Source organism: Falco rusticolus, chromosome 3 (assembly GCF_015220075.1).
Source record: "Falco rusticolus isolate bFalRus1 chromosome 3, bFalRus1.pri, whole genome shotgun sequence".
Classification (NCBI taxonomy): Eukaryota; Metazoa; Chordata; class Aves; order Falconiformes; family Falconidae; genus Falco; species Falco rusticolus.
Window position 1 is genome coordinate 50,770,700 of NC_051189.1, and position 26,556 is coordinate 50,797,255.

General features: G+C 40.1%; 1 protein-coding gene across 11 annotated transcripts in view; it reads right to left on the reverse strand.

The window, feature by feature from the left end:
- The window catches only part of DTNA (dystrobrevin alpha), a 234,311-nt gene that overhangs the window by 84,523 nt on the left and 123,232 nt on the right, over positions 1-26,556 (reverse strand). For all 11 annotated transcript variants that reach the window (XM_037380456.1, XM_037380454.1, XM_037380457.1 and 8 more), the window contains exons 2-3: positions 17,668-17,735; positions 12,615-12,695 (exon numbers count right to left, since the gene is read on the reverse strand). In XM_037380456.1, the coding sequence (XP_037236353.1) occupies positions 12,615-12,695; positions 17,668-17,734 (148 nt within the window). In that variant the 5' untranslated portion in view covers position 17,735. The remainder of the gene's footprint in view (positions 1-12,614; positions 12,696-17,667; positions 17,736-26,556) is intronic.

The following is a 26,556-nucleotide window of genomic DNA, read 5'->3' on the forward strand; positions in this document are numbered from 1 at the left end:
CCTCCAGAAGTCTTTCTTCTAATGCCAAATCTGACATCTTCCTCTCTCAAATAACTTCAGGCTTTTTCCTTTGATACAACTGTTCCCAGCTCCGGCTATCCCCTCTAAAAACTGTCCATGCCTCAAGAGGACTACAGCTTCCTTTGGCACCGTTGCCAGCAAAAAGCAAGTGTAAAGTGAACGTGTACGCTATTTGTTAAACATACACGTTCACTTTACACTTATAATTATTATATTTATTTATATTTTCCATTAATTTTGAAGCAGTATATGTTACCAACTTTAAGGATACAGGGTATTATCCCCAATGTCATATAAACTGCTGTTTTCTTTAAAAATTAGCTGGTGATGAAAAGAGAATATGCATTGTAATGGTTCTTAGAGAAAACAAGTTGAGATTACATTGTCAACCCTTAAGGTTCAGTCATATCACAAAGGTCAATGAAAAAGAAAGAGCATCTATTACACATTTAGAACAGCTTGAAGACCAAAACCTTCCTTGGCCCATCTCCTGTTTTTCAGACTTCGATCCGTGGTCAGCTGTCACTGTCTTCTGTAATTTTTTTTTAACCGTTTAGGGTTGGCAAGACTGTAACCAGCAACACAATGTACAGAATACTAATGAAATATGAATTGTGCATATCCTTGAATATAAGAGATGCAATATTTTATAAATAAGCATATTCTTAAGCTGATACTTATTAATTCAAATAATTTCTATGTAATGTGGACTGAATTTGGCCCATATCGTTTTCATCTCTTAAAAATAATTAGAGAAATACTTAAGATGAATATGATGCTTGCGTAAACTGCCTGATAGCAGAATTGCATTTTTTACCTCCAGGATAGAAGAGACATACGAAAGAGCATATGCTTCTCTCTTCTGAAGAGTTTGGGTCAGTCCAGACAGTTTCTGGCACAAAATCCCAGTATCAACCCCAGCTGGTAAAACTGAGAGCATTACTATGAAACAGAACATTCATATAATACACAGGACTTCGTTGAAAAAGCATCTTATGCCCAAAGTCATAAGGACAGTTCAGACTCTTAAATCTTATTTAACCTTTTGCTGAGATTGGTAATGTAGGTGATAATTACTGCCACAGGCTCACATTTTCACAGGTATTTAAACACCTATTAAATTTGAAAACAATGGGATTTATTTGCGCAAAAACCTTTTGGGATCTGAGCTATAATTAGCTTCGAGATAAAGAGATGGATCCTGGCACCTGAAAGATCCATTTTTTTTGCATCAAATTCATTTGAGTAGATAATATCTCATTCAGAGAAACTGTAGAGAATATTTGACTGAACTCTGGCTTTGTGTTCACACAATCTTCCCGCATTTGCCCTCCTGCCATTACTCATATTCAAAGCAATGTCTTCTGCAAGAGCCACTCAGTGCTCCAGCTCCCCAGCTGATGTGCTCAGTCACCAGGCCACCCATATCAGGAGGAAACTGCAGTGGCTCCCATTGCAGCAATGTGCGATACGACGCACTAAAACTTCACATCTCTTAAGGAAACAGGTATGACAAATAGGCCAAGAAAAGGAGAAAAGCTCCAGTTCATACAAACATAGTTTGACAATCAGCAACAATGAGAAAGGAAACAAGACTGCAGAATGTGAAATGACAGGTAAATGGGATTTAGGTGAAGTCCCACACATCTATCCTTCCACCTCTGTGTGACAGAAGCTCTTTAACGATGTTGTCAGGGCCCCTAGATGGAGTAAGAGTCTCAATGTACATGACCACTTTATCTGTCACCCTTTATTTTACACATGCAATCCTTAAAGATATCTTGCAAATCCAAGACAAGATAAGAGTATCAAGGCAAATAAGGATGAATGAAATGTGGAAAATTAAACTCGGGGAAGATCAGCACCTTTACAAGAGATGCAGTATGATACTAGAGTGTCAATTTATCTGAAATTGAGTCCAATCTCCTTAAACAATATGCATGAGAGACTGAGCCACTCCTTCCTTCATGCCATAGTAATGTCAGGGAGTTCAATAGAGTTACTTTCAATATACTTTCTGTCACGAAAGGAGACATCCATCTATCCGTCTGCATGTACTGAAGAAAAGGCTGAGCATTGTCCTGGTTTCAGCTGGGATGGAGTTAATTATCTTCTCAGGAGCTAGTGCAGTACTGTGTTTTGGCTTTGATGTGAGACTTTTCAGCTCCTCAGGCCTTGCTAGCAAAGAGGCTGGAGAGGCACAAGGAATGGGGAGGGGACACAGCCAGGACAGCTGACCTGACCTAGCCAAGGCGGCATTCCACACCATGGGACGCCCTGCCTGGTGTATATACCCGGGGGCTGGCCGGGGCAGGCAGGTCGTTGCTCGGGCACTGGCTGGGCATCAGTCAGCGGGTGGTGAGCAGCTGCATTGTGCACCACGTGTTCCTTCTTCCTTTCCCTCTGGATTTTATTCTTTCCCTTCCCTTTTTCATTATAACTGTTATTGTCATAACTGTTAGTATTGTTCTTTCATTTTTATTCTGTTTCAATTACTAAATTGTTCTTACCTCAACTCTTGAGTTTTACATTCCTTGGCAGTTCTTCTCCCCATCCCTCTGGGTGAGAGGGGAGTGAACGAGGGGCTGCATGGTAATTAATTACCAGCTGGGGTTAAACCACGATAGCACACACACAACTTCTCCTGGAATTAGCCCACACTTTGCTCAGTAAAGGATCGAAGACTGCTCAGAAATACCGTGAAATTGAAATCCATTGCAGCCAACAGCAATATCACAGATATAATTCAGTCTGAATTCAGCCTAGGAATGCCTTAATTCAGCACAAGGAAAACTGCCTCTGTAAAGCCATTGTATATCACAACCATTAACACCAGGAAGCTGAATGTTCATTGTGTAGTCTCAGAACTGTAGTAATAACAATGCACACTGAGAACATTATATTGTGCAGTCTCTTCACACTTATAAAAGCAGGAAATTATTTTTATGGCCAACATCTTCTGTTCTCACAATTTGTCCTAGCCTACCAGATATATGCTGTATGAAATCTTCCACTAAAACTTACAGAAAATAATAGTAGGTGCAGCTGATGGGTAAAAATAGGAGATAGACGTTAAGCTCAAGCTTCACTTTGAATATTCTGGGTGTTAGGAGCTTGATCTATATTGTTAGAGGTACACAAAATTACTTTTGATGTAGCTCTGGAAACAAATGAACATGGAAAAAACCCACTCTTTTGGAATTAGAGAAGAGAATTATAGTAAAAATTATGTCATGTTCCACACGCTGACTTTCCTTCTGTGAACTATTTGCTGTCCTCACCCTGAAGAAGCCCATAACTGCTGAGAACATGCACCACAGACAGCCAGTGTCCCTGCTGGCTCCACAGCTGGTTTATTTGTAGAAGTTATTGGAGACAGAGGCTGAAAGGGAATGAGGAAGGGCTGAGGACAGATCAGACTGTCTATGTGAGGCTGTGACAGAAATCACTGTTTAGGCACAAAGATGGTGCAGATTGTGTGGTTAAGGTGGAAGAAAGCTCTGTAGTGCCTACTAATTTTCCAGAGCTGCGTGACACTGTAAAAAACACCACAGGGCAAAAAAACCTCAGCAAAAATCCCAAGTCAGCAGATGTACTGAAGAAGGACACTTTGAATGCAATGCCCCAACAGAAAGACAGGGCAAAATGCTGCAGCTTATCTTCTGAGGAAAACAATTTCCTGCACAGACATAAAACCTGTCCTTTACTCTCTACAGAAAACATGTATGGACTGAGATCATGTATTATTGCTCAAGACTTACTGCTTTGAGTCCAGAATAGAGAGGCAGGGATGGTTCAAGATGATGGACTGAAGCTCCCTAAGAACAAAGGACTGTGATCACCAAATTCACTGAGATCTGCTCCAAGGATGACTTTTTAACTTCTTTCTCCTTTTTCACATAAATACGTTGTCACATGGCAAAAACTGAGAATGACCAACAACATGTGACAGGCATTAAGTCACACTGCTTAATGCACTCTGGCACATTAAAGAGGTGCTTGTGTAACATCAGGACAGGCTCAGCAAAATACCCAAATGGGACAGACCAGAACAGCCCAGGGCAAGGGAAAAAAGGCTCAAGTGTAAAAGAACGTTAGCCTGAAGGAAGGTGCTTGGAGCCAAGAGGGTAACAGGAGAGGAGAGAGCAGCTAAGAGAACGAGGGTTCCAGAGTAGTCAGAGATAAAGCAAATGCCACAGATGATGACATGAAGCTGAAGAAGGGACAAGAAAATTATGAAGGAGACTTAAAAACACAGTTACAGCTTGAGGGGAAAAACAAGAAGGTGAAAGAAGAAAAAGCTCTCACATGAAGCAGCAGCATACCTCAGAAGATAACGGTCATCCTGTGATTGCCAACGTATCAGTTTGTATGTCTGCATATATTTTGCAATTTTTAGACTGCCTAGGAGAGTACTAAGGCTAATAATAATGGTTTATTTTCTTTAGTTTGAAGCATTCATTAGGAGGACCAATGTGAAATAAAACGCAGAAACTTTCTGGTTTTGGGTAACTAATGCCAAGCCTGCCAGACAAAGGTGACTGAACACCTCTTACCAGTAGCAGATGTTCAGAGACATCAGTGGGGAACTCAACAGACTGTCCAACCTTAAACCTGCATCAGGAAAGCCATCAGAAATAGCACTGTGAATGGCAGTTTTCACAGAGTTCAGGAAGTCAGAAAGAAGAGATTTTCAGCTATGATCCAATTACAAAAGCTGTCTCCATCAAGGCAGGGCTGAGCCACCTGTGTAGCAGAGAGCAGCGTGCAGGTATACTTGGGACGTGGCCTAGCCTACGTGTCTGTCAGCTTCTGACTCAAAGGAAGCCAATTCAGTCATTTTCCTCTGTAAAGGACAAAATAATACCAGCTGACAATCTTCTGCAACTCGGTTTGTAACAGGAGCCACTTGGAATCATGAGTATGTTTGAAAAATCTACCTCTAAGCAAATGAAAATGTGAAAGTTTAAGATATATAACCTTGTTCGGTTCACTCTTTTTTGACATTAAAATAATTCCAAATATCCACTGATAGTTCTTCTATCAGCCTTGTACAAGGCAGACTTGTAGTGGTAGCCTTTAAGAGCAAATACTCAGTGACATCTGAGATACCACAACCCTTTTACATAATAACAGTACACTTCATGCTAACATTGAAGAAAAGGCTGAATAGCAGTCCCTCAATAAACATGCCAAATACACGGGTTATATGTTGGGTCGCTAACAGCTATTATGATCTTTTGAGTATATTAATAAACTTTTACAGTCAAAAGGAAAAGAAAATCCGAACCCATTTTCAGGATATTGTGCTGTGAGTGAACACTTACAGGCTAAAACCCTTATAAAGGATTTGTCTGCAGGGAATATGCTAAATCAAGCCCTTTTGAACTTTTGATTAAATAATTGATGCATAATGCAGAATGTATAATATATGCATCTTTTCCCCATAGTTGCCTGGAAACCCATATGGAACGGTACTAGCAGTTCCAGGAGCATTTAGTCTCTAAGTTGCTGGTAAAGACAATGGAACAAAAAAAGTTTTAAAAATCATTAACTCATCTTTCTTTCCATTATTCAGGTACTGCAGGATACCAGAATTAGTAACTTACACAATGGTATCATGAGTCTTGTAATATAGAGTGCTTTTTCTTTTTTTAAAGCTATACCTGTTGGAGCCATGTGAATAATGTAATTCACTATTAGTCAACTGTAAGACTCAGCTTCCATTAAAATCGAAAACAAAGAATACAATTAGCATTTCCAGCCTCTATCTTTCTGTAACAATAGTAAGCAGACCACAGAATATCCAAGACAGTCAACAGAGGAATAAAAATAAGAATTCAAAATGGCAGGTTTTCTTTGCAAATTATATGATTTTTAAGCCAATCACACGGGAGACTGATCACTGAGGGTTTAGAAAAATATGAGAATGCCATGATCACAAATTCAAGAGGCAGATTGCTTCAAACTGCAGCCAAGCAGACCTTTTGCACTTCTTGAGTAGGCAACATTGCTTGTCATTCAGTTTGATTGCTCTGTGACCCAGCCTGAATCTATCCTCTGCTTTATTGCTTCCAAGATGGAGTGAAAAACATGATGAAAATCAACAATGAGAACAGAGCACTAACCATGGAAACCTACAGTGATGAAGGATTAAGTTATTTAATCTAAACAATTCTGTAATTGTGATAATTTGGTGGCTCTGTTCTGATGGTCATCCTGAGAATAAAAGGATGAAGGGCAAGTACAAAACTGTGCAGGCTATACAGTCCTTCAGAGGTAAAAGGCAGGATATTGAGAATGAATGCCTCCTGCCATGGCAGGGATCTTCATGAGATTCTTGCACACTGAGGATACCACCATCGAGTCTTTCTTGTGCACTGCTTCACTTTAGAGAAAATACTGAGTCAAAGAAAGAATGGTTTTATACAACAGTGGCAAGAGGTCTCGTTTAAGTAAAGAGCAGCAGTTGCCAGTTCCTAAACCAGTTAACATACAAAGATAAAACATTTGGTGGCTAAGCATCAACAGGACAGATTAGAACACTTCTGAACATCCTCTAGATTTGTGTTTAGGGAACTTTTTGGATGTGTATGATCAGCGCAGATTTTGTCATGCAGTAGTGAAAGTTGAACCTGGATCTCCTGTTGACTTCTTCAGCCACTAGATAACACAAAGATCACAGCACCATTTCCAGTGTGGAATCAAGACTTTTCATACCCTTTCCTTTTCCTACAAGTACCAGACACTGTGACTTCTCATTTTGTGGTGAATGGCATGTTGAATGGGATGGGATAAAATGATATTTTAATTGTCATCCCAGTATAGAAAAAAAACCCAAAACCAACCCAAACCCCAAACCCTAGTATTTTATTTAGGTTTAATCAAATAATTTTCAGAAAGTGCTTGCTGTCCTGATGGCAGTCAGTCACTCACACAGGCTGATCTCACCATTTGATATCCAAATTGTCAGTTTCTAGGACAAAACCAGTTTCAGCAGCTTGCTGTAGCGTTACAGGAGGTATAAGAGTACAGACGGAAAAAAGTTTTAAGAAAAGCATCTAAAAATAGTGTGTTTACAATAACTGTCACTCACTTCCAGTGGGAAATTATTATATTTCAGGAGGGTGAGAAATTATTCTAACTTAAAATAAATATAAAAAGGCAGATCAGATCAGGGAGGCACCCAAAAGAATCTGTGCAAATTAAGCTGACACACCCACATGCCTCAGCTGTGACTACTTAAAGCCCAGTGGAGGCAGGAGGAAGAGTGGGGTGGAGGAAGAGGAGACTGTTTTGGAAGTTCATGAGGTCTCCACCATAGACATGGTAGCTGCATTCCCTACGTGGCAATAGCTGTACTATAACTTGGATAAAACAATGCAAAAAAACAAAAAACCCAAAAAAACCCCAAAAAACCTCCCCCCCCCAGAAAAACCCAAAACAACAAAAAAATTGTCACTCACCAGAAGAATACTGAAGAAAGAAATAGACACTGAAGCCCTAAGGTGCTGGGACTAAATTGCCAGAGAAACAAGCTCCCTTTTTTTGTCTGCATTAAGTCACTTATTACTATGACCAGCATGCTTTAGATTCAAACTTTCAATTGCCAATGATTTATTCTGATCTCGGGACAGCAGCAAAACATGCTTTTTTCAGCCAGTCATAGAATAATCTCACAACACATTCAGGAAAGTTTGTCAAGGGCAGCAGTAGTTTTCCAGCTGCACAGTTCTGTATTGGTGAGCGATGTTTAACAGCACAACAGTTTTGATTACGGTATGTTGTTATTTTCTACTCCTGCTGCCACCATACCCCAGAGGGAATCTGCATGTGAACATGATATTTCATCTCTGCTTGTTAATCAATTCACTGAAAACCAAGTATTAAAATAAACCAACTGCACAATGATCACTGGGGATAACTATAAATTGTGCTTTTTGGTGGTTCCTGAATACTGGTGAATGTTGCAGAGATGTGCAACTGCTGTCATTGGTTCTTCATGCCTTGTTTTAGGAAAACCTATTATGTTTCCATGTGTGAAAGCTATGAATAAACAGCTGTAAATCAGCCTTGTCAAGATGGCATTTTCCTGGCAGTAAGGGGAGATGAGCAGGAGCCTGTATGGTGGGAATGTGTGCTGACTGCTCCAGTGCACTGGAGGTGAAGTGAATGACAATACCCTGATGTTTGACTTTGAGCAATATTGGTTTGTAGAATTCCCAAGTTCTGCTACTGTTGCAGAAGTCGTAGTGCTCACCTGTAGTTTTTCCATCTCCCTGACACTCTTGCAGTGTGCACTATTTAGGGTAAAGCACATTTAGAAAATTTAGATGATGAAGTCAGCTATTCACAATTTGTACCGTACAGGCTGGAGTAATTGGACAGGCTGGATTGATAGGGTGAGGCCAATTGTATGAGGCTCAACAAGAAGCACCAGGCCCTGCCCTTGGGTCACACCAGCCCCACGCAGCGCTACAGGCTGGGGCAGAGCGGCTGGGAAGTGCCTGGTGGGAAAGGGCCTGGGGGTGCTGGTGGACTCACAGCTGAATGTGAGCCAGCAGTGTGCCCAGGGGCCAAGAAGGCCAACAGCATCCTGGCTTGTGTCAGAACCAGTGTGGCCAGCAGGACTGGGGCAGTGACCGTCCCCCTGCACTGGGCACTGGTGAGGCCGCACCTCGAACACTGTGTTCAGGTTTGGGCCCCTCACTGCGAGGGGGACACTGAGGGGCTGGAGCGTGTCCAGGGAAGGGCAGCGGGGCTGGTGAAGGGGCTGGAGCACAAGGCTTATGAGGAGCAGCTGAGGGAACGGGCTGTTTAGCCTGGAGAGGAGGAGGCTGAGGGAGACCCCATTGCTCTCTGCAGCTCCCTGACAGGAGGTTGTAGCCGGGTGGGGGTCGGTCTCTTCTTCCAGATAACTAGTGACAGGACAAGAGAAAACAGCCTGAAGTTGCACCAGGAGAGGTTTAGATTGTATATTAGGAAAAAATTCTTCACTGAAAGAGTGGTCAAGCATTGGAACAGCTGCCCAGGGAGGTGGTGGAATCACCATCCCTGGAGGTGTTTTAAAAATGCGTAGATGTGGTGCTTAGCAACATGGTTTAGCGATGGACCTGGCAGTCCTGCGTTAATGGTTGAACTTGATGATCTCAAAGGTCTTTTCTAACCTAAGAGATTCTGTGATTCTAGTCTATGATTCTATTACATGTTTCTATAAAGACGTAGCGTGTTTGATCAGATTTCTGCACCTGTTTCCTATCTGCTTTTATTATCCCAGATAATGAAATTAAACCTCAAATGATTAGGGTGCTGCTGTTTCCAAGACTATACCCAGTAGAGCAGCCACAGTCAGCTCACACTTGCTTTACATTCTGAGATTTGAAGATGACGTAACCATGAGCAGTGCTTCCTCTGGGGTTTGTCTGTCCAAGAGTCTGCATTCATTTGGAATTATTTATACCCAAATCTCAAGATCTTCTCAAAAATTCTTTAGAATTTGATTTTTTTCCTTTTTTTTTTTACAGAAGAGTCATCTACATCTTGGACAGCAAGCCAAAGCCAGCAGTGTGCCCTGGTGGCCAAGAGGGCCAATGGGATCCTGGGGTGCATCTGAGGACCGTGGCCAGCAGGTGGAGGGAGGCTGTCCTCCCCCTCTGCTCTGCCCTGGTGAGGCCCTATCTGGAGTGCTGTGTCCAGTTCTGGGCTCCCCAGTTCAGGAGAAACAGGGAACTACTGGAGAGGGCCCAGCAGAGGGCTACAAAGATGGTGAGGGGGCTGGAGCATCTCCCTTGTGAGGAAAGGCTGAGGGAGCTGGGCCTCTTCAGCCTGGAGAAAACTGAGAGGGAAACTTAGCAATGCATATAAATATTTTAAGGGTGAGTGTCAAGAGGATGGGGCCAGGCTTTTTTCAGTGGTGTCCAGTGACAGGACAGGGGGCAATGAGCACAAACTGAAACACAAGTAGTTCCTTCTGAATATGAGGAAGAACTTCTTTACCTTGAAGGTGACAGAGCCCTGGCACAGGCTGCCCAGAGAGGCTGTGGAGTCTCCTTCTCTGGAGACATTCAAAACCCGCCTGGACATCATTTTGTGCAACCTGCTGTAGGAGAACCTGCTTTAGCAAGGGGTTGCACTAGATGATCTCCAGAGGTCCCTTCCAACCTTGACCATTCTGTGATCCTGTGTTAGTATGTATAACTAAGGTAAAGACTATTGCTATATGAGTTCTGCAAAGTAATAAGCAAGTAGCCTGCAATCATCTCTTTCTATATCCACCACATCCTTGAAGGTACCTACATTACTGACAGTTTCTCTTTTCATTACTTCCAGTTTCAGAAATTATCAGGAGAAACAGAGAAGCATAAAATGAGTCTATATTCATGGTGCACTAATATAACTTCCCAGCTTTTAGGATTTCTGCATGTAGAATTTTGTGGGTCTCTTCTTTTGGGATTTTTTCCCATGTTTGGGCACTTGGTAGATTCAGATGTGCGCCAACAACAATTTTTAAATACTGTTATTTATGTGTAATGTTAACATAGGCATAGGGGAATCTTAAATTTGCAGGAATTCTTTGAAAGATAATATTAGAGCTTTTTCAGATTTATCTATTCTCTGCCTTGAAGCTCTTGCCTAGAAGCTCTGCCTTGCACAGCCATTGCCTGAAATCACATCATGTGAATGAATGACTTCTTTTCCCACTAATAAAAGAAAGCCATCTGGGAGAGCAGTAGTCGACCAGAAACAACCAGAAGAATCTGTACTTGATGGTGAAAAGATGCATGTACTTGAGCCCATTCCAGAGCAACAGGCATTATTGCTTAAGTTGCGCAGAAACCAATTCTTAGGGTGACATTTTAAGTTCCTCCATTTTTTTTTCTTCAGAGGAGATTGATATAGTATAAGTCTTGATACGAGACCAGCAAATCATTTCTCCTAGGTTATCAAGGGCAACTAGAAGGCAAGCACTGTCCATGAGCAACTTGGCACGAGCTGGTAAACTGAAGGGTATGTGTATATGTGTATTTGTTCCCTATGAAGAGAAACAACAGTTCCACAAAAGCAGATTGCAGTTGATAAATAAGAAGAACAAAGTTAAGATTAACAACCAATATTTTTAGCCAGCCAGCCACTCCCAAGAATGAAGCTATTGCACCCTTAGGTTTTTTCATTTGCTTTTATATACAGTTATCAAAGCAATTACTGTTAAGATTTTGCTGTCACTGTCAACCTAATTGGATACTTTTGTGACCTCAGACTGTTGTATTCTGTTACCATGAAAATGAAGTGAAAATTTCATCCTCTTAAATATAAAATTTATAAAAATAAAATAAACAACTGAATGCAACATCATAGTGTCTTTCAACACACTTCCTCTTGAATGGGAGAAGCCAGCTGCTGGGCAGGTACTAAATCCCTCCTGGGTTTTGTGTCCCGCAGCCTGCTTATAATGTGATACTAATCCTTCAATTCTACTTCAGCTAAACACATATTAAAAACATGATAAATGTTCTGCAGAAATAATTGAACGACCTGCTCTGTAGTTAATAAGCCAAAAAATACTCTCCAAAGTCTTTTCCACCACAACTTGGCCTCTCCAGTAGGTTTGGACAGCATAAGCTAAACACTTCCATAACGCAGCTAGATGTAACCCCAAAACTAGGAACTCTCTCCAGGGTGGTTAATCTCTATCTGCAGTGAACGTTCTTAACATACTTACCACTGCGCATAGCATAAACGTAGACAGACTATCATTCTAGTTTAGATACGAAGACTTAAAAAACTTGTTTTCTCTGCATTAGTTGTCTCCCTACTGCCACTGATGACAAGCGTTCCCTTGGTTAGAATTTTTTTTTTGTCTTGGTGTGGAAAGGTCCAGTAAAACACATAGACCAAAACCTACCATTCTAAGTATTTGCATACTCTTTTGGATGGAGAAAAAAGGATACACTCCATTACAGATTTTATATGTATTTCCCCTTTAAAGTTCACAGCAGGTGACTGTGATAATAGAAACTGCAGCTGTAAAGGAAGAAAGACTGAATCTCAGAAGAAACATTTAAAAAGTCACTAATCAAGTGGGAAACCTCTCAAGAATGAAGTCTAGAAGGTGGAAGACAGACATGCAGAGATCAGAAGCAAGTTCACCCTCTTAGAAGATGTCTCTAGCTGGCCTTCTGGAGAAAACGGGGCTGACTGACATTGCACTTCACTTGCTGCACCCCAGATAGACAAGGACTAAAACCACCATTCCTTCTCATGGAGTTCCTACAAAAGCATTTAATTTTCAGGATCTTGCTGGAACCCACAGGTGTTATTTTACAAGAAAACTGGAGAGTGTAGTTAATATACTTATTAATTAAAGCTGTGGCCTGCATCACAACTCACCCTTCTGTGACTGAATCACTGGCATGCTTGAGACAAGTTCCTTATATAAAAAGGTTAATATTTAAAATGTGCCTAGGCACTCTGATTAGTGTCCTTCACAGTGCTGGATCAAACAGCCCCAGTTTGTGACTGATGTGAAGGACAGACTGGGGAGTGTGGTGGAAAGCTAGTAACAATGGTATATTAAAAAGCGCTGACATACTTACAGTTGCATTTCTTCTGAACAAATCTAAGCTTGCATGCTGTTCGGTAGGTGGACAAACGAATGCGATCCAGATCTTGAGCCCCTAGTGCAAGAGAATAACAGCAACATTTGTATGGAATATGACCTGTGCCTATCTTTGCTAGCAGGGAAGCCAAAGAGGACACATGAGCGGACTCTGTTCAATAATTTTTAAGGCACTCCCCTTTGCAGGGAGTAGAGAGGGGTGAGGAGAAAGGAGGGGAATGGTAGGAGCTACAGTGTTAAAAGACTTTTATAAAGGAAGGCAAGGAATAGTCAGCCCACTGTGTCTGTCACTTTGAAGAACAATCTGGTCAAGCTGCAGGCTAAAAGACACACTGGCCAGGCTCCAACAGCAGGGAAAACCTCCATCTAATTTTAATATTTAACAACAAAGCTCATATCAAATATCTTTGGCTGACATGCCAGATCAGAACAAGGTATTGCCGGCAAGCCAAATGAGAAAAAATATCATGCCATCACAAAAAGACATGCCAATCTGCAGAAGGGGACAAAAATAATGCAAAGGGTGTGAGGCCTTTCTCCATTTTGCAGAGCTATGTCCTCTGCAACAGAGACCTCAAAGGGTCAGCTTTATGCTTCACACATAGCTTGGCCCTGGCTGCTGCAACTTAAAAGATCTGGCAACATTTCCAAAGCAGCTGTTGAGGAGATGGGTATAAACTGACTGGTAGCTACTTCACATACAAGTGCAGTACAGAGGGACCAGGATGGGGGCAGAACCTGGCACAGTGTCTTTAGGGCTCCTGCTGCTGTGTACCACTCATAACACTTCCCCAAATCCTCAAAATGTAGATGAAGAGATTGTGATTTAAATCTTTCTCCTTCCTGGCTGGTATGTCTTACATAAAAAAAGGGTTGCCTCATAGCTACAACATGGACTATGAAATACATGACTGGTTATTAATTTTACCACACATTTAATGGAAACGTATTAAATTAGTTGGCCCTGTAACAGCAGTAAAACCTGTTCTATTCAGTTAGGCAAGGTACCAAGTTACAAAAAACAGAGCTTCTTAAGGAACTGTCTGCATGAAACACATCCAAACAAGGTACAATCGGGCTGGAAGAGGAGTGGAGTATATCCCTGCTTTTACATATGTTTCCCAAATGCTTTCTTTAAGATTCCTCCTGACGTTATTAGATCGGCTGCTCAGCTGCACTGTTTGTACATATGGCTATGTCAGCATTGTTCACTCACACTTTCTTAAAAAACCTCCCGGACCCAAATTTTTCAAGTGTGCTCTGACCTGCAAGTTGCGAATGAGAATGATACTCTCCTCTCTCCCCTCTCCCCAAACTCTGCTCTTTTCCTGACTGGATTCCCCCACACTGAGTTCCCAGGGATCCCAGCTACTCCCTTTTGCCAGTTGGCTGTCTTAACACCATCTGCTCCTGGGAGAAGCTACCCGTAACTACTTAACATCAGGTCTGGAAAGATTTTTTATTCTTTTCATCATGTGCTTTATTGTTAAATTAGACAGGTTTTTCTCTCCTCTATTAGAATCTCATTGACAGCTTTTGGAAAACTTCTTTACTGGCAACACTTGTAACACTAAGTCTTAACATTTTTAATAGGACTGATGAGTAATATGAATTTAACTTTCTCCTTCTTTAGTGAAAGCCACTAATAAAATCTTCCAATGCCCCTTTACAAAACTTCAGCCTTTTAATGTAAAGATTCAAAGCAAAGAAAGACTGGCTCGTTGAGCTCCCAAGGTTGCAGTGTTAATCCTAAACAAACAAATTTGTAGGCAATAGTGTTGCTTTTTTTTCTTTTCTATTTGCACACACAGCGGATGGTATTACTTTGATACTATTTTGGGAGCAGGTGTTTTTGCTGATAAAATCCCTGGAACAGACAATTTAATTTTATCATCATTCATATTTTGCCACAGTCAGAGATCCATTTGTCAATTTCTGTAGAAAAGTGAATTTACTTACATGGAGAGTCCTGAAAAGCAAGTGGAAATAGTGCAGGACTGAGCACGGTAAATGAGACTATGAATTTGTAACTTGCCTACAGGATTGCCAGTGGCCTCTCCCTCCTTTTGCTCGCTGCCAGTGATTCGCTGTTTCCTTTGAACATGCTCACCTCATGTAACACTGTGTGTTTGCAGTTTGCAAAAATAATAAAGGGATACATTTCAAGCTTTGGCTGCTGTTTTCTTGCTGGATTATATGTGCTTGCAGCACAACAGCGATGTATGTTTTGAACTCTCTTCATCAGGCCAGATATACCTGAGCATGTCAGGTAAGACTAAGAGAAGCCTAGTGATTTGACATCCAATGGTGCATTTTGAGATATAAGACACAATTTAAGTTTTAACCACAGGACTTTAAAGAAGATGATATTGACTATGATACTAATTCACAAAGGTTTGTAATCTGGAACTAGAAAGATGCCTCTGCGGAAGAAAGAAAACAAAAAAGTCAAGCTAAACTTCTTTAAAACATTGGGAAAATCACATATTGGCACAAATCTAAAGTGAGAGTCAAATCCATCTATTGCTTGTTTAGAACAAATTTCCTACTTAAAAAGGCAGGAAAAGTTGGAATATTTCTTGCTGTCTTGTGTAGTCTGGAACATGACCCACTTCATACAAGTATTGTGGGGTTTTAATCAGACTTGCAGATATGACTGCAGGAACCTAAAACACTGGCAGAGTCCTCTGTGTTATGAATTTTCTTCCTCTTACATCTGCAGGTTATGGAGTTTAACTTTTTACCGTAAGTTTATGCCTGTTACGTTAAGAAGTTTCACATGGCCCACAGCATGTAGGGCATGTGGAGCACATGTTTTTTGTTAAACATGGATCATGTGGGCTCGCACACAGCTGAGGGCACCTCAATGTAATGCCAGGATGAGCTTCTGTTTCGGTGAAGCACACCCTTTACACACACAGGATTCCAAGCGACTTTCAAAATGCAAAATTCAGTGTTTTATTAATATGGACATTTATTTGCCTAAAACATATTTAGTTTTTCACAAAGACTTAATATTTCCCCGTTTTTACCTAGTTGGAACCCAGTTCTCTGTGTGCATGTGTAGTATGAGGAGGAAGGGAGGCTGGCAAATAGAAAAAGGAAAGCACACGTGAGATAAACTGACTCAAGTAAATATGTCATAATACTAAAATGTGAAAGAAAAAATAGTAGACAATAACTATTTGTGTACAGTGCAGGGAAAATAGTCCCTTCTCTCCCTTCAATTGCTGAGTGTAAATTTTCCCAACACCTCCTTAACTCCTCCAAAACAACCCGACAGCAAAACAGCCTTCAAAACTGTGGGAACAAACCATAAATCCTCCAGCAAAGTCTTAAGCAATTATCTTCCATTTTAGGAATATTTCAAACTCACTGAAGTTAATGGAAGTTGTGCTATCGACTTTAGCTGATACAAACTCAAGTTCTCTCTATAGTTCTAAATAAAAGTATAGTATGTTCTAATAATGGATAAATGCATCATCCTTTTTTCTTGCTTTTTTTTTTTTTTCTTTTCCTTCTAGCCAAAGAACAACCCCTCTCTCCACTGGTCTGAGATATTGTACGCAAGGGACAAGAGAAATACCCACCTGAGTTACAACAGCAAGCCTTGTATGATACTGAAATAATTACAGGGCACAACAGAGCTAGCGGACACAGTGGAACAGGCCAAGACTGTCCTCAGCACGCAATCTGAATGAGAAATCCTTAATTTGGAGACTCAGGAGAACAGGTGTAGGGCATTCAGTCACCCCTGGACTCACCCCTGGAGAACAGTCCTAAGCACACCTAATTCACCAGCGCGGACCTGGCCTTTCAGTGTGCACAGCTGCTCAAGTCCCAGCAATGCTCATCTTAGTCTTCCCCCAACGACGGGGGAGATGTTCTGTCGTTGTTTACTATGTTGCAGGGGACAAATAATAGGAAGCTTAGTATTGTATTAGTATTGTATCGTCTATTACAGACAGAACTTAGGTAAACCTAGTAACAAGGTGACAGTCCCAAACTTCATACGTAACAGAAATTCCTTGACAAATGGTGCATTGCTTGTAAGAGAATTGAGAGATGACTGTCGAGAACTGCAGGATCATTGTTATAGTACATCCCTGACACACTATTCTGCAGGGAACACAAAGCTTCACTAGAAACTATAAAAAATGTGCTCAAGTGGAGTATGATAGAGTCCCTGTACTGTGCCTGGCTGGGATGGAGTTAACTTCCTTTATTGCACGCTGCTAAAAAAGTGTTTATCACACACTGATGTTTTAGCTATTGCTGAACAGTGCTTGCAGAGCATCCAGGCCTTTTTGTTTCCCACTCTGTTCCCCCCAGAGTCAGCTGGGGGTGGGCAAGAGGTTAGGAGAGACACAGCCAGGACAGATGACCCCACCTGGCCAAAAGGACAGTCCATAATATATCACGTCATGCTCAGCAATAAAACTGGGGTAGCAAAAGAAGGGGGTGGGAAGTTTTGTCTTCCAAGGTAGACATTGCTCGGAGACAGTCTATGCATCAATGAATGAGTGACCACCTTTGCATCACTTGTTTCTTGTGGTAATTTTTTTTCTCTCTTTACGTCACTTAATCATCTATCTTTATCTCAAACCATGAGTTTTCTTGCTTTTGCTCTCCCTGTATTCTCTCCCACCCCACTGAGGGCTGGTTCAGGATTAAGGAAGTGGTTGTGTGGGTGCTTAGCAGCCAGCTGGGGACAATTCACTACAGATACCCCCACTAAAAGATGTCGCCTTTCGGAGACCTTTATCCCTCTTCATTGCTACCTGTGCATTGCAGCATTTGTGTCTCAAGAAGCTACTGATTAAATAATACAATTACAAAATCTGATGTAGAAAATCCCTCTCTTCTGCTTTTTGGTCAAATCAGCCCATTTTCCTGTAGTTTTGGACTCATAATAAACCATTTGTGAAATGGAGGTATCAGTTACTTGAGGTGGAAAGCTTGCATAAATTTTACTGACACTGCATTGCAACCGGCTTCGTTTATCTCTGTGAAACATTTCTAGTACTTACGCATTTCTGCAAACAGCTGCCTTCTTTCTGCCATGGTATTTCCTCTTTTCCCACAATCTTCAATCATTCTGGAAGACAAAATCATGTTAAAATACTGAGTATTATTCCCAGACTGAACATAAGTACATAAGCATCCACAATTGATCCTAGAGAACCTTTGAGGCTGGCTGGTGCTCCATGTGTACCCAATACCTTTTGCCAGCCTCTCTGTGGCATGGTTTGCAAGGAAGCTGGTCCCCAAGTTGTCCTCCATTCCCTAGACTCTGCTTACAAGCATTTGTTTTCCCTCTCTCTCTCTCTCTCCCCCAAAGGCAATGTTCAGTTTTTCTGCTTGATGTAACTAACTGACTTACGTAACACAAGCTCTGAAATTCATTTTAGGTTTTGTCAAGTAAGGAATCTTCTGTTTAAACTATGTAAGAAAGAGGAAATCACTCAAGATTCAGATGTTATTTTGTAATTTAGAAAATACCTTTCTAGCCAGTTCTGGGTAGAGGGGACAAAAAAATAACACAACAGCAACTAAATCTCTACTCCACAACATAACACCCTCTATTTACTCAAGCAAATATACTCCAAATATTCATTCAAATTCAGGACAGTACGACTCTGATTACATGAGTAAAAAACTCAGAAGTAAGAATATATTTTCCTTCAGTTTTAAGATCTAAAAATCTTCAGAATATTTTGAAGAGCACTACTGCTGGATAGAGCACAGAGAAGAGACAACTTCCTTCAAAGCCAGCATTCAAACCATAACAGATGGCTATTGTTGTTGTTGTTATTAGTATTACTTTATTTGAATTATTAAACTGTTCTCATCTAAACGCACGGGTTTTACCTTTTCCTGATTCTCCTCCCCTTCCCACCAGGGTGGGGGCAGGGCGGGGAGTGAGCAAGCAGCTGCATGGTACCTATTTGCCAGCTGGGATTAAACCACGGCAGCTCACTACAACGTCAATATGTTAGACATAAGGCTGTGAAAGGCTGTGACAACTTTATTTAAACTTCAGCAGCACTCAAAAAATGAAACCAGTGTCAGCATCACTACTTCCTATGGATAACTCCTAGCAAACCAACATCCTTTCCTCCCTGACAAGTCTGGTTAGGGCTTCTGACCTGCATTTTAATCTGCATCCTTATCTCAACTAGACTGTGTAACATAACATTGGAACATCCGGGATATATATAAAGGAGATGATCTGCAGAGACCTGCAATTCAAAATATTCTACTGTATCCCATAGCAAACCCGCATATGTATATAACGGGAAGGGTAAAAGTACTGGATGCTGCAGTCTACCATCACCAAAGGACTTAGGATAGAAACCCAGTTTCCTTTTACTTCTTGAGGAAAGAAAGGCAATCACGTAAGAGGTGTTTTGTTGTCTGTGGGTTTTTTCCTTTCAAAATGCACTGTTCAAATGAAGTGGTGGCACATTATAACTGCCTTTTCCAAACAGCCTATTCAGTTCTCAGAGTACTGATAAAGGTTCTGCTAAAGTGCTGTCTACGGTGGACATTTTGTGATGTGAGCAGCAGTGCCACTAGGAAGTGGACAAAGAGTACAGCTGCAGCCTGTTTGCAGGGACATTCAAGTTCACCCTTATGCTCTAACTTGGCTGGGAGTGATACAGATGCGTGTAGCATGACGTTAAGTCTCAGCTAACGTATCCTGCCTTTGTGCAGAGATACCAGGTTTCAGTAGAGTGCTTTACAGAAGTGGCCACACAGCCTCTGATCTAGAGGTAGCTGGTGGATTGCTAGCTTAAATGTGTCAGGGAAGACTCATACCCACCTGCAAAATGAGATATATCTCAAGATATGCCAGACCCAGCCTGCATCCTACTTAGACAGCAGACAGTAATACCTTTTGTGCCTGGATTAGCCTTAAATCTCTGCCCATCAAAGATGAAAAATGATGTAATCCCACTAACTCCAGCTTGAGTTCCCCACTCCTTCCTGTTTCTAATCAAACTCATAGTAGGAAACAAATTTGCCATGGTAAATGACCATATCTCTTAGGACAGGTGGCTTCATAAAACCCTTTGAAAAGATAGCAGACAGCTGAGTGAATAATTCAGAGCAAATACAATTTTAGATTGTTTTATTATTTGTAGAGCGGGACACAGGCCACCATAATTTTCCCTGACTTCTCCTGCCCTCAGAATTATTCTACAAACAATATGCAACTGTTTTCCAGACTATATAGTGTTCATATTAATTGACTAAGATTGGGTTATTGTGATTTTGGCACAAGGATCACATCATCTTCTTTCAGTTTCTTGATACAATTTACACTTAATTCTTACAGATTTTTCTCCATTTATTAATTTGCTGTTTAAATTCCACCAATGTTCTCTAACATAAGTGAAATAATCACTGGTCTCACAGTGACTGCTGCAAACTTTATTGAAAACAGAAGGGGTGCAACTTTGTTTGCCCTTCCCTCATACTACCTCTTGGAGAAAAACATTCCTTAGCTATTGCTTTTAAATATCTACAGAGCATCCACTGGAATGTGGCTCACCTGTGACCTTATTCACCACCTGTAAGAATTTTCCCAGTCAAAATTAAGTAAAAAAAGGAATTTTTCAAATAATGCAAATTGTACAGCAAGTTCTCCACTTCCCCCAGAGAGCCCATTCCTACAAGGTCCTTTCAGTGGGGTAAAAATCATTAACTGCTTTTCCCTTTCCTGCAATTCATCCTCCCCTTACTTTTACTGATGTTTATATCTCCTTACATAAAACGTTCCCCAGACTTGATCATAATTTTTCAGAATGTCCCATTATCTACTGAAACTGAATCACCCTTTTTACTGCTGGGGCTTATGGGGATTACCACGCCTGACAAATAACTTTTATATTTATACACACACAACTCAGGCTTCCTTTGAGAGGGAAGAAACTTTGGTTTTATATTTTTAAGACTCTCAATGCACTAGATATTTTGCAGTTTTGAAAACAGGCTTCATACCAAATGACAAAACAGTAAAATCCTCTGCAACAGGGTACAGGACATTAAGCTAATGAGAGCATCAGTGGTGGCAGTATTTTCAGATAGGTATCTTCTATCCCTCCTTCACATCTTTTCCTGACAGAAGGAAACTGATAGATGATACTCATCAATATTGTTATTTTTGAGTTACCATTCATAGTAATTCACTCAACTGTGTCTTCCAAGTTTTTTGTGTGCATTTTTAACTCCAGAATGTGCTACAGGCGCAGCTAATGCCATTGGTCATTGGTGTTGGGCATCTCCCTTCTCAGCCTTGCTCCCCTTGATCCAGCCCACATGTACACAGCTCTGCCCTTTATCTCAGATTACAGAGGCTCATGCTTCTTTGAGCCTGGGATGCTCAGCACAGTCTCTGGGCTGGTCGTGAGCATAATTACAGTCATGTCCCAGTATTTCTCATTTTGCTTTATAACACATGTCAAGTCACAGAAAAAAAAAAGTACAATTTGTTCTACAGGGGAGAAGAGCAAATTACAAAGTGAACTTTAATGGACTTTACAAAGCAGAATATATTATCAGAGACATAATTTTGAAAAATATTAATTAACGTACACTCTTCCCAGAGTTGGGATTAGATTATATTTGTCTTCTATTGACCCCTTCCACTATCTTTTTCCCTTCACTTTTCTCCCCAGGAAACAGCTTCTCCACTGCAGGTAGGGAGAACACCTGCTGGGCCTCTTATTAAATTTCCTGTCATGGGCTAATTAGTAAGGTACCAATTAGCAAGGTATTAAGGCCTCAACATATTACAGACATTCCAGAGCAGAAATCATTCCAAGCATAAGGTTTCCAACCTCTGAAAAAGATACCATGAATGTTTCATTTCTATCAGTGTTTCAAGCTGAAAACTTTTATGATGTTAGTGGTGCTTGAAGGAAAAGAAAAAAGAAATACTTAGTTTGATTTGAACTCTTTTGATTGCAATTTCATCTTCATGCTTATCCTGTACCCAAAGCATAGCTGGTCTACTTTTTATTTTATTTGGGTTTTTTTTCACGTTGTTTATTTATTCACTTTATTTATATTTAAAAAACCTATTTGTTTATTTATTCACTTTATTTGTTTATAAAACCTGGGAGGAAATATCATATAATATACCTAAGGTGAGAAATAAACGCCTAATTTTTCTTTCCTTTTTTTTGCTGTTGTGCTGCTTTGATTTGTGAGTACTGTAATAATCTCTCTCACACATAACTGTTTTTCTTGTTTTAGTATTTATAGGGTAAATAGTGTATTTTATTAACCCCTGGTTTATGTCATTATTCTTGTTATTGGTATATTTCCATTTCTTGAGCTATCTCTATGCATGGTAAAAGCAATGCCTGCCAAAATTAAAACATTAGCTCCAAAAAAAACCATCAAAAGAAGTAATTGCCTGTATACCTGGAGAAGGAGCTCCCGTCTGGAGAGTTCCAGACACTTCCCAGGAGACTGTAAAAAATTCCTGACCTAACGCACACGTGCACACGCAGTTTGATGGCTCTAAGAAAAGCCACCCCATGAACACTTCCACAAATCCCCATCCTGTCCAGCAGTGATGGTGAAGTGCCCCAGGGCGGCAGGAAGCATGCCAGTGAGGAAAACTGTCGGCTGAAACAGATTAAATGTGGCATGAAACATTTATCGAGTCCCATGTGATGGCTGTGATGCAGCCCTGTGTTTGATAAAAGAGGCTCCGAATCCTGTCTGGTGACATTCCTGATGGTCTTTTAGGCTGGATTAAAAATTGGGTTCTCCATTGCAGCAGGCACAGAGGAAAAAGAGAAACACTCATCTCTGCCCCAGTTTTGCCTGGTTGTGCTTGCTGCTGCTCTGAAGAGCTTGGGAGTGTACTGGGATGCAACTTCTAGCTGGAGATTTTGCTCCAGAAGATGGGTAAAACCCACAGTGAGTATCTCGAGATCACGTTTGGAAAGAGTACCATCATTTTGTAGAAAATATCAACCATGCTCAAGCATCACTTATCTGAGCAGTCTGTAGTTCCCTAGCAAGGAAATCTCGAACTCCTGATATAAACAGCTATTTATTTTTTCTTCCCTGAAATGTCAAATGCTAGATATTTGCTTTGGTATCTCTGGGAATTGGAAGCATTAGGATGCAGAGAAATGTGCTGTTTCTCTGTGGCTATTCCTCCTGCTGTTGACAAATCTGATGTTATTTTCCATGCCGCTGGTCAACATTTAAACCCAGCTTTGAGCAGAAAACACTAACATTTTCCAGCAGCATAGGCTTCTTGTCTGCCATTGCTTGGGATAGTTTTATCAAAATGCCCTCCATACATAACAAACTGCTATTTCTTTTTGAGATTTACTGGCATCAGAAATTTTGATTTATGAAAAATTATGAAAAATCACAGCTTACAGGGACTTTATGAGGAACTTAAAGCTGTAGTCAACAGCTAGGTTTGGAGTGCCGTTCATGCAAGATTCATAGCAATATCAGAGAGAAGATTTTCCACAGATTTTTCCTCTTCTCTCGTTTTCTCCAAATTCAGCCCCAGTAGGTGGATGCTGCTCAGCTAACTAGAGCAGAGTTATGGCTGCTTCTTTCAAAGTGAATTTGGACTGGGGAACAGAGAGTTAAAAGGACAGTGAGTGCTAGCTAAAACCATATTTGCAAAGTCACCAACCTCAGCAATCCTTGAAGTTAATAACGAGAACCCCAAAAGGCCATTTCAGAGCCCTCTTCCCCTTAAAGGGATTTATTGGTGCCTTATGAAGGTCTTGTTCCACATCTTTTAATGAAGCAGGTCCCTAATAGGTCTCTCTCAGCTTTACACTCCAGGACTAATCTTTGGCACAATAATAAAATTGGTCAATGCTGTTTCCTGAGGCTAGGTATAATTGCACTGCGCTTGCAATGCTTGTTTGTATTTTATCTAGATGAGCTTTTTACAGCGAAGAAGGAAAATAAAAGCTGTTGCTAAGCTCATCTCCAACATGAGCCTCAGTAAGTCTGCCTCTTTTATTTTTGTCACATTTTGCAATTTTAATATTACAAAAAAAAAATATGCAATTCTATCTTGATTTATTCCTTTAGCAAAATGTGTACTTTGTTTTTAATAAAGAATTTTCTAACAGATTTTTCATCAGTTTCCCATTTGGTAGCTTCGTATCCTTAGTAGGAAACTGTCAAAAATGCCTAATAAGGCACCCAATGCAACTCATTTTCATAACACTTAGTCTTCAAGGAAGACCAAATGCTATGCACATCTTCCCTGTGAGGTCTAAAAACTGTATTGTGAAGAGGTTAATCACTAAAGAAAAAAAGGGCAATTTGAAAATAGAAAACATGAGAGTCAAAATAGACTAATTCCATATTTAATACTGTACAGAATCAGAACTTCAACAGAGGATGCTATAACTGTTTGGCTTCAGGGAACAAAGGAACCACCAGTCATTTTCCATGTGCACTAGGCATTATCAAATTTAGGAATTCAAAATATTATTCATCAGGCCAAAATATAACCCAGAATCTTTGGGTTTATGCTTTTTATGTGTGCCTGTAGAGTACAGTTTTCAGCTTTTATCTGCAACACAAAGGAGGACTTCTCTTAGAGAACCTTACTACTCCAGACATGAAAGACATTTAAGAAAACCATCACTTACAATACTTACAATATATTGTGAAATTATTGAGACTTACAATATATCTGTGAAACTTTACAAAACTGTCTTACAGGAGTTGCTTAGATATATTTTTTCAACCATGCTTTTTTAGAGTTAGCTTTCCTGGTACTATAAGAAACTACTCTATTGGATGAAACACAGAAAGAACACTAATGTTCAGTGCTTCAAATAAGTTTTCACCCTTTGAGAGTACAAAATTATCTAATAAAATCATTTTGGCCAGCTCCAAAAAGCTTTTCCCCAGTGTTTCATTGCCATCACTTCTGATAAAGAGTTCTGACAAACAGTAAGGATTGATTTTAGCTAACTGGTATAGATTTAAATATACCTTTTCAAAGTTCTATTCAAATGCTATTTTAAAATTATATTTTGTCTAAGTCTTATTAAATATTTTAAAAGAAATAAAGCAGAATATTGATTTCCTTTACACTCATGCATGATGTTTCAGAGCCTTAGTTTGATGGAGGGGTATTCAGAAATAACCTCCGCTAACAGTAATTTCAATTTCGTTGCACTCAAAACACAGTCCAGAGAAAGAAAGCTCCAAAACTCAGAAACAAAACCTGACAATATACAATGCCAAATCTGGTTGTCTGATGTGTTAATCTTTTAATGGAGTTTTGCCATGCCCTCAACATGGAGCTGGATTTCACCCAAACTGTAGTTTTTCCCTCAATGTATGCTTTTTAAAAACTATTTTTCTAAAAAACAAGATCAATAAAGTATTGATCACCTTTAAACACTCAAATTTGCAGTTCTACTTCTTTCAGTTGGTTAGGCAAGGAATAATTCATAGGGAAAACCATAATGAAACTCAAGGGATAAAAAGTTACAAGGTCTTTATCACAGGAAGCATGTAATTGATACTCTGATACTTTGGTACCCTGTCTTCTCTCAGGTCTTTTTATTTGCCATTGTAGAGACACAAAGGAGGTTGCAGGATTTCTCATGTAATTAAACTTCTACTTAGTCAAAAGGACCTTTCAGCTCTTCTTGTGCTGCCATAATTAAACCCAAATTCATTTGAGTAAGCTGTCACTGATACTATTGTGTTGGGAAGCATTTCCTGGCTTCTGCCAATTTTAATAATACAAGTTGTCAGTTTTTGGAAACAGGGATTTGATGATTATTTGCTGTAGGATGGCAGGTACTTTCATCTCCTTAGAATTATAAAAACATCTAAATAAACCAAATGGTAGCTGTGGGAGAAGATACACTCCTAGGCAGTTGAAATTATTGAGATCCCTTCAGTATACTGTGAAAGTCTTTCACCAAAATTAAGTATTGTTGGGTAGTCAAGCAAACTAGTTAATAGAGAGGCTGTTGACTTTTGCCACCTTACCTGATCAAAAGTTTCAGCATCCAAACAATTAACTGGATAGCCATTGATACAGAGAAGTTGAAAAAACCTTATCAGCTAAGAATAGTTTCTCATTATTCAACTGACAACCAAGAAAAATTTAAACTTTTTCATCTTTATGCCTGAAATAGATACCTTTGGCCTTTTTCCACTTTTTAATTTTCTGAAATATTATAATGAATAGATGGATGAAAAAGTAGTCTGAATTGTATCTAAACACAGCTAAAAAAAAAATTAAAAACATTCCCATGGAAATCCCGTCTCTCCAGATCTAATTGGGGAAAAGATAGAAAATAAATTACAAATGAAAGCATGATGAGGCAGTGATGAAATTATTCACATATATTCTTTCATAGTGGTAGCTGTTAATTTGTCTTGAGGTTCAGTCAGAGCAGGCACTAGGACAGAAGAATGGCACTAGGATGGGAATTAATGAATTTAAGAGCATATTCGGTTAAGTATACCTTCTGAGACCAAAAAAGCTTTGATTACTGAGTCTGTATGAACCTCATGCAGAGAGAAATCAGATCCTTAATCCAAGTAAGAGCAGCCTACAGGCTGAACTAATTAGTATCTGAAGAAGGCATTTTTAGCAATTAGCTGTTGTCAGGGAATAAGCAAATGGGAGATCTTCTCTTTTTTACTTGTCCATATCCATTCTGTGAGTGGCCTGATGACTTGGGTAAAAGTGACAGAGCTTGATCATTTCGGTGGCTGCATTCAGCTGAAGAATCTTTCAAAGCAGATGCCAACTTGTTCCTTTTAATTCTGTTTTCAAGTACCAGATCACATTGAAAGACACACATCTAAGTCTCTAAGCTTGTGGTGGGAAAACAAATTCTGCATGCATTGTTAAAATGATTTCACTTGGCAGCCTT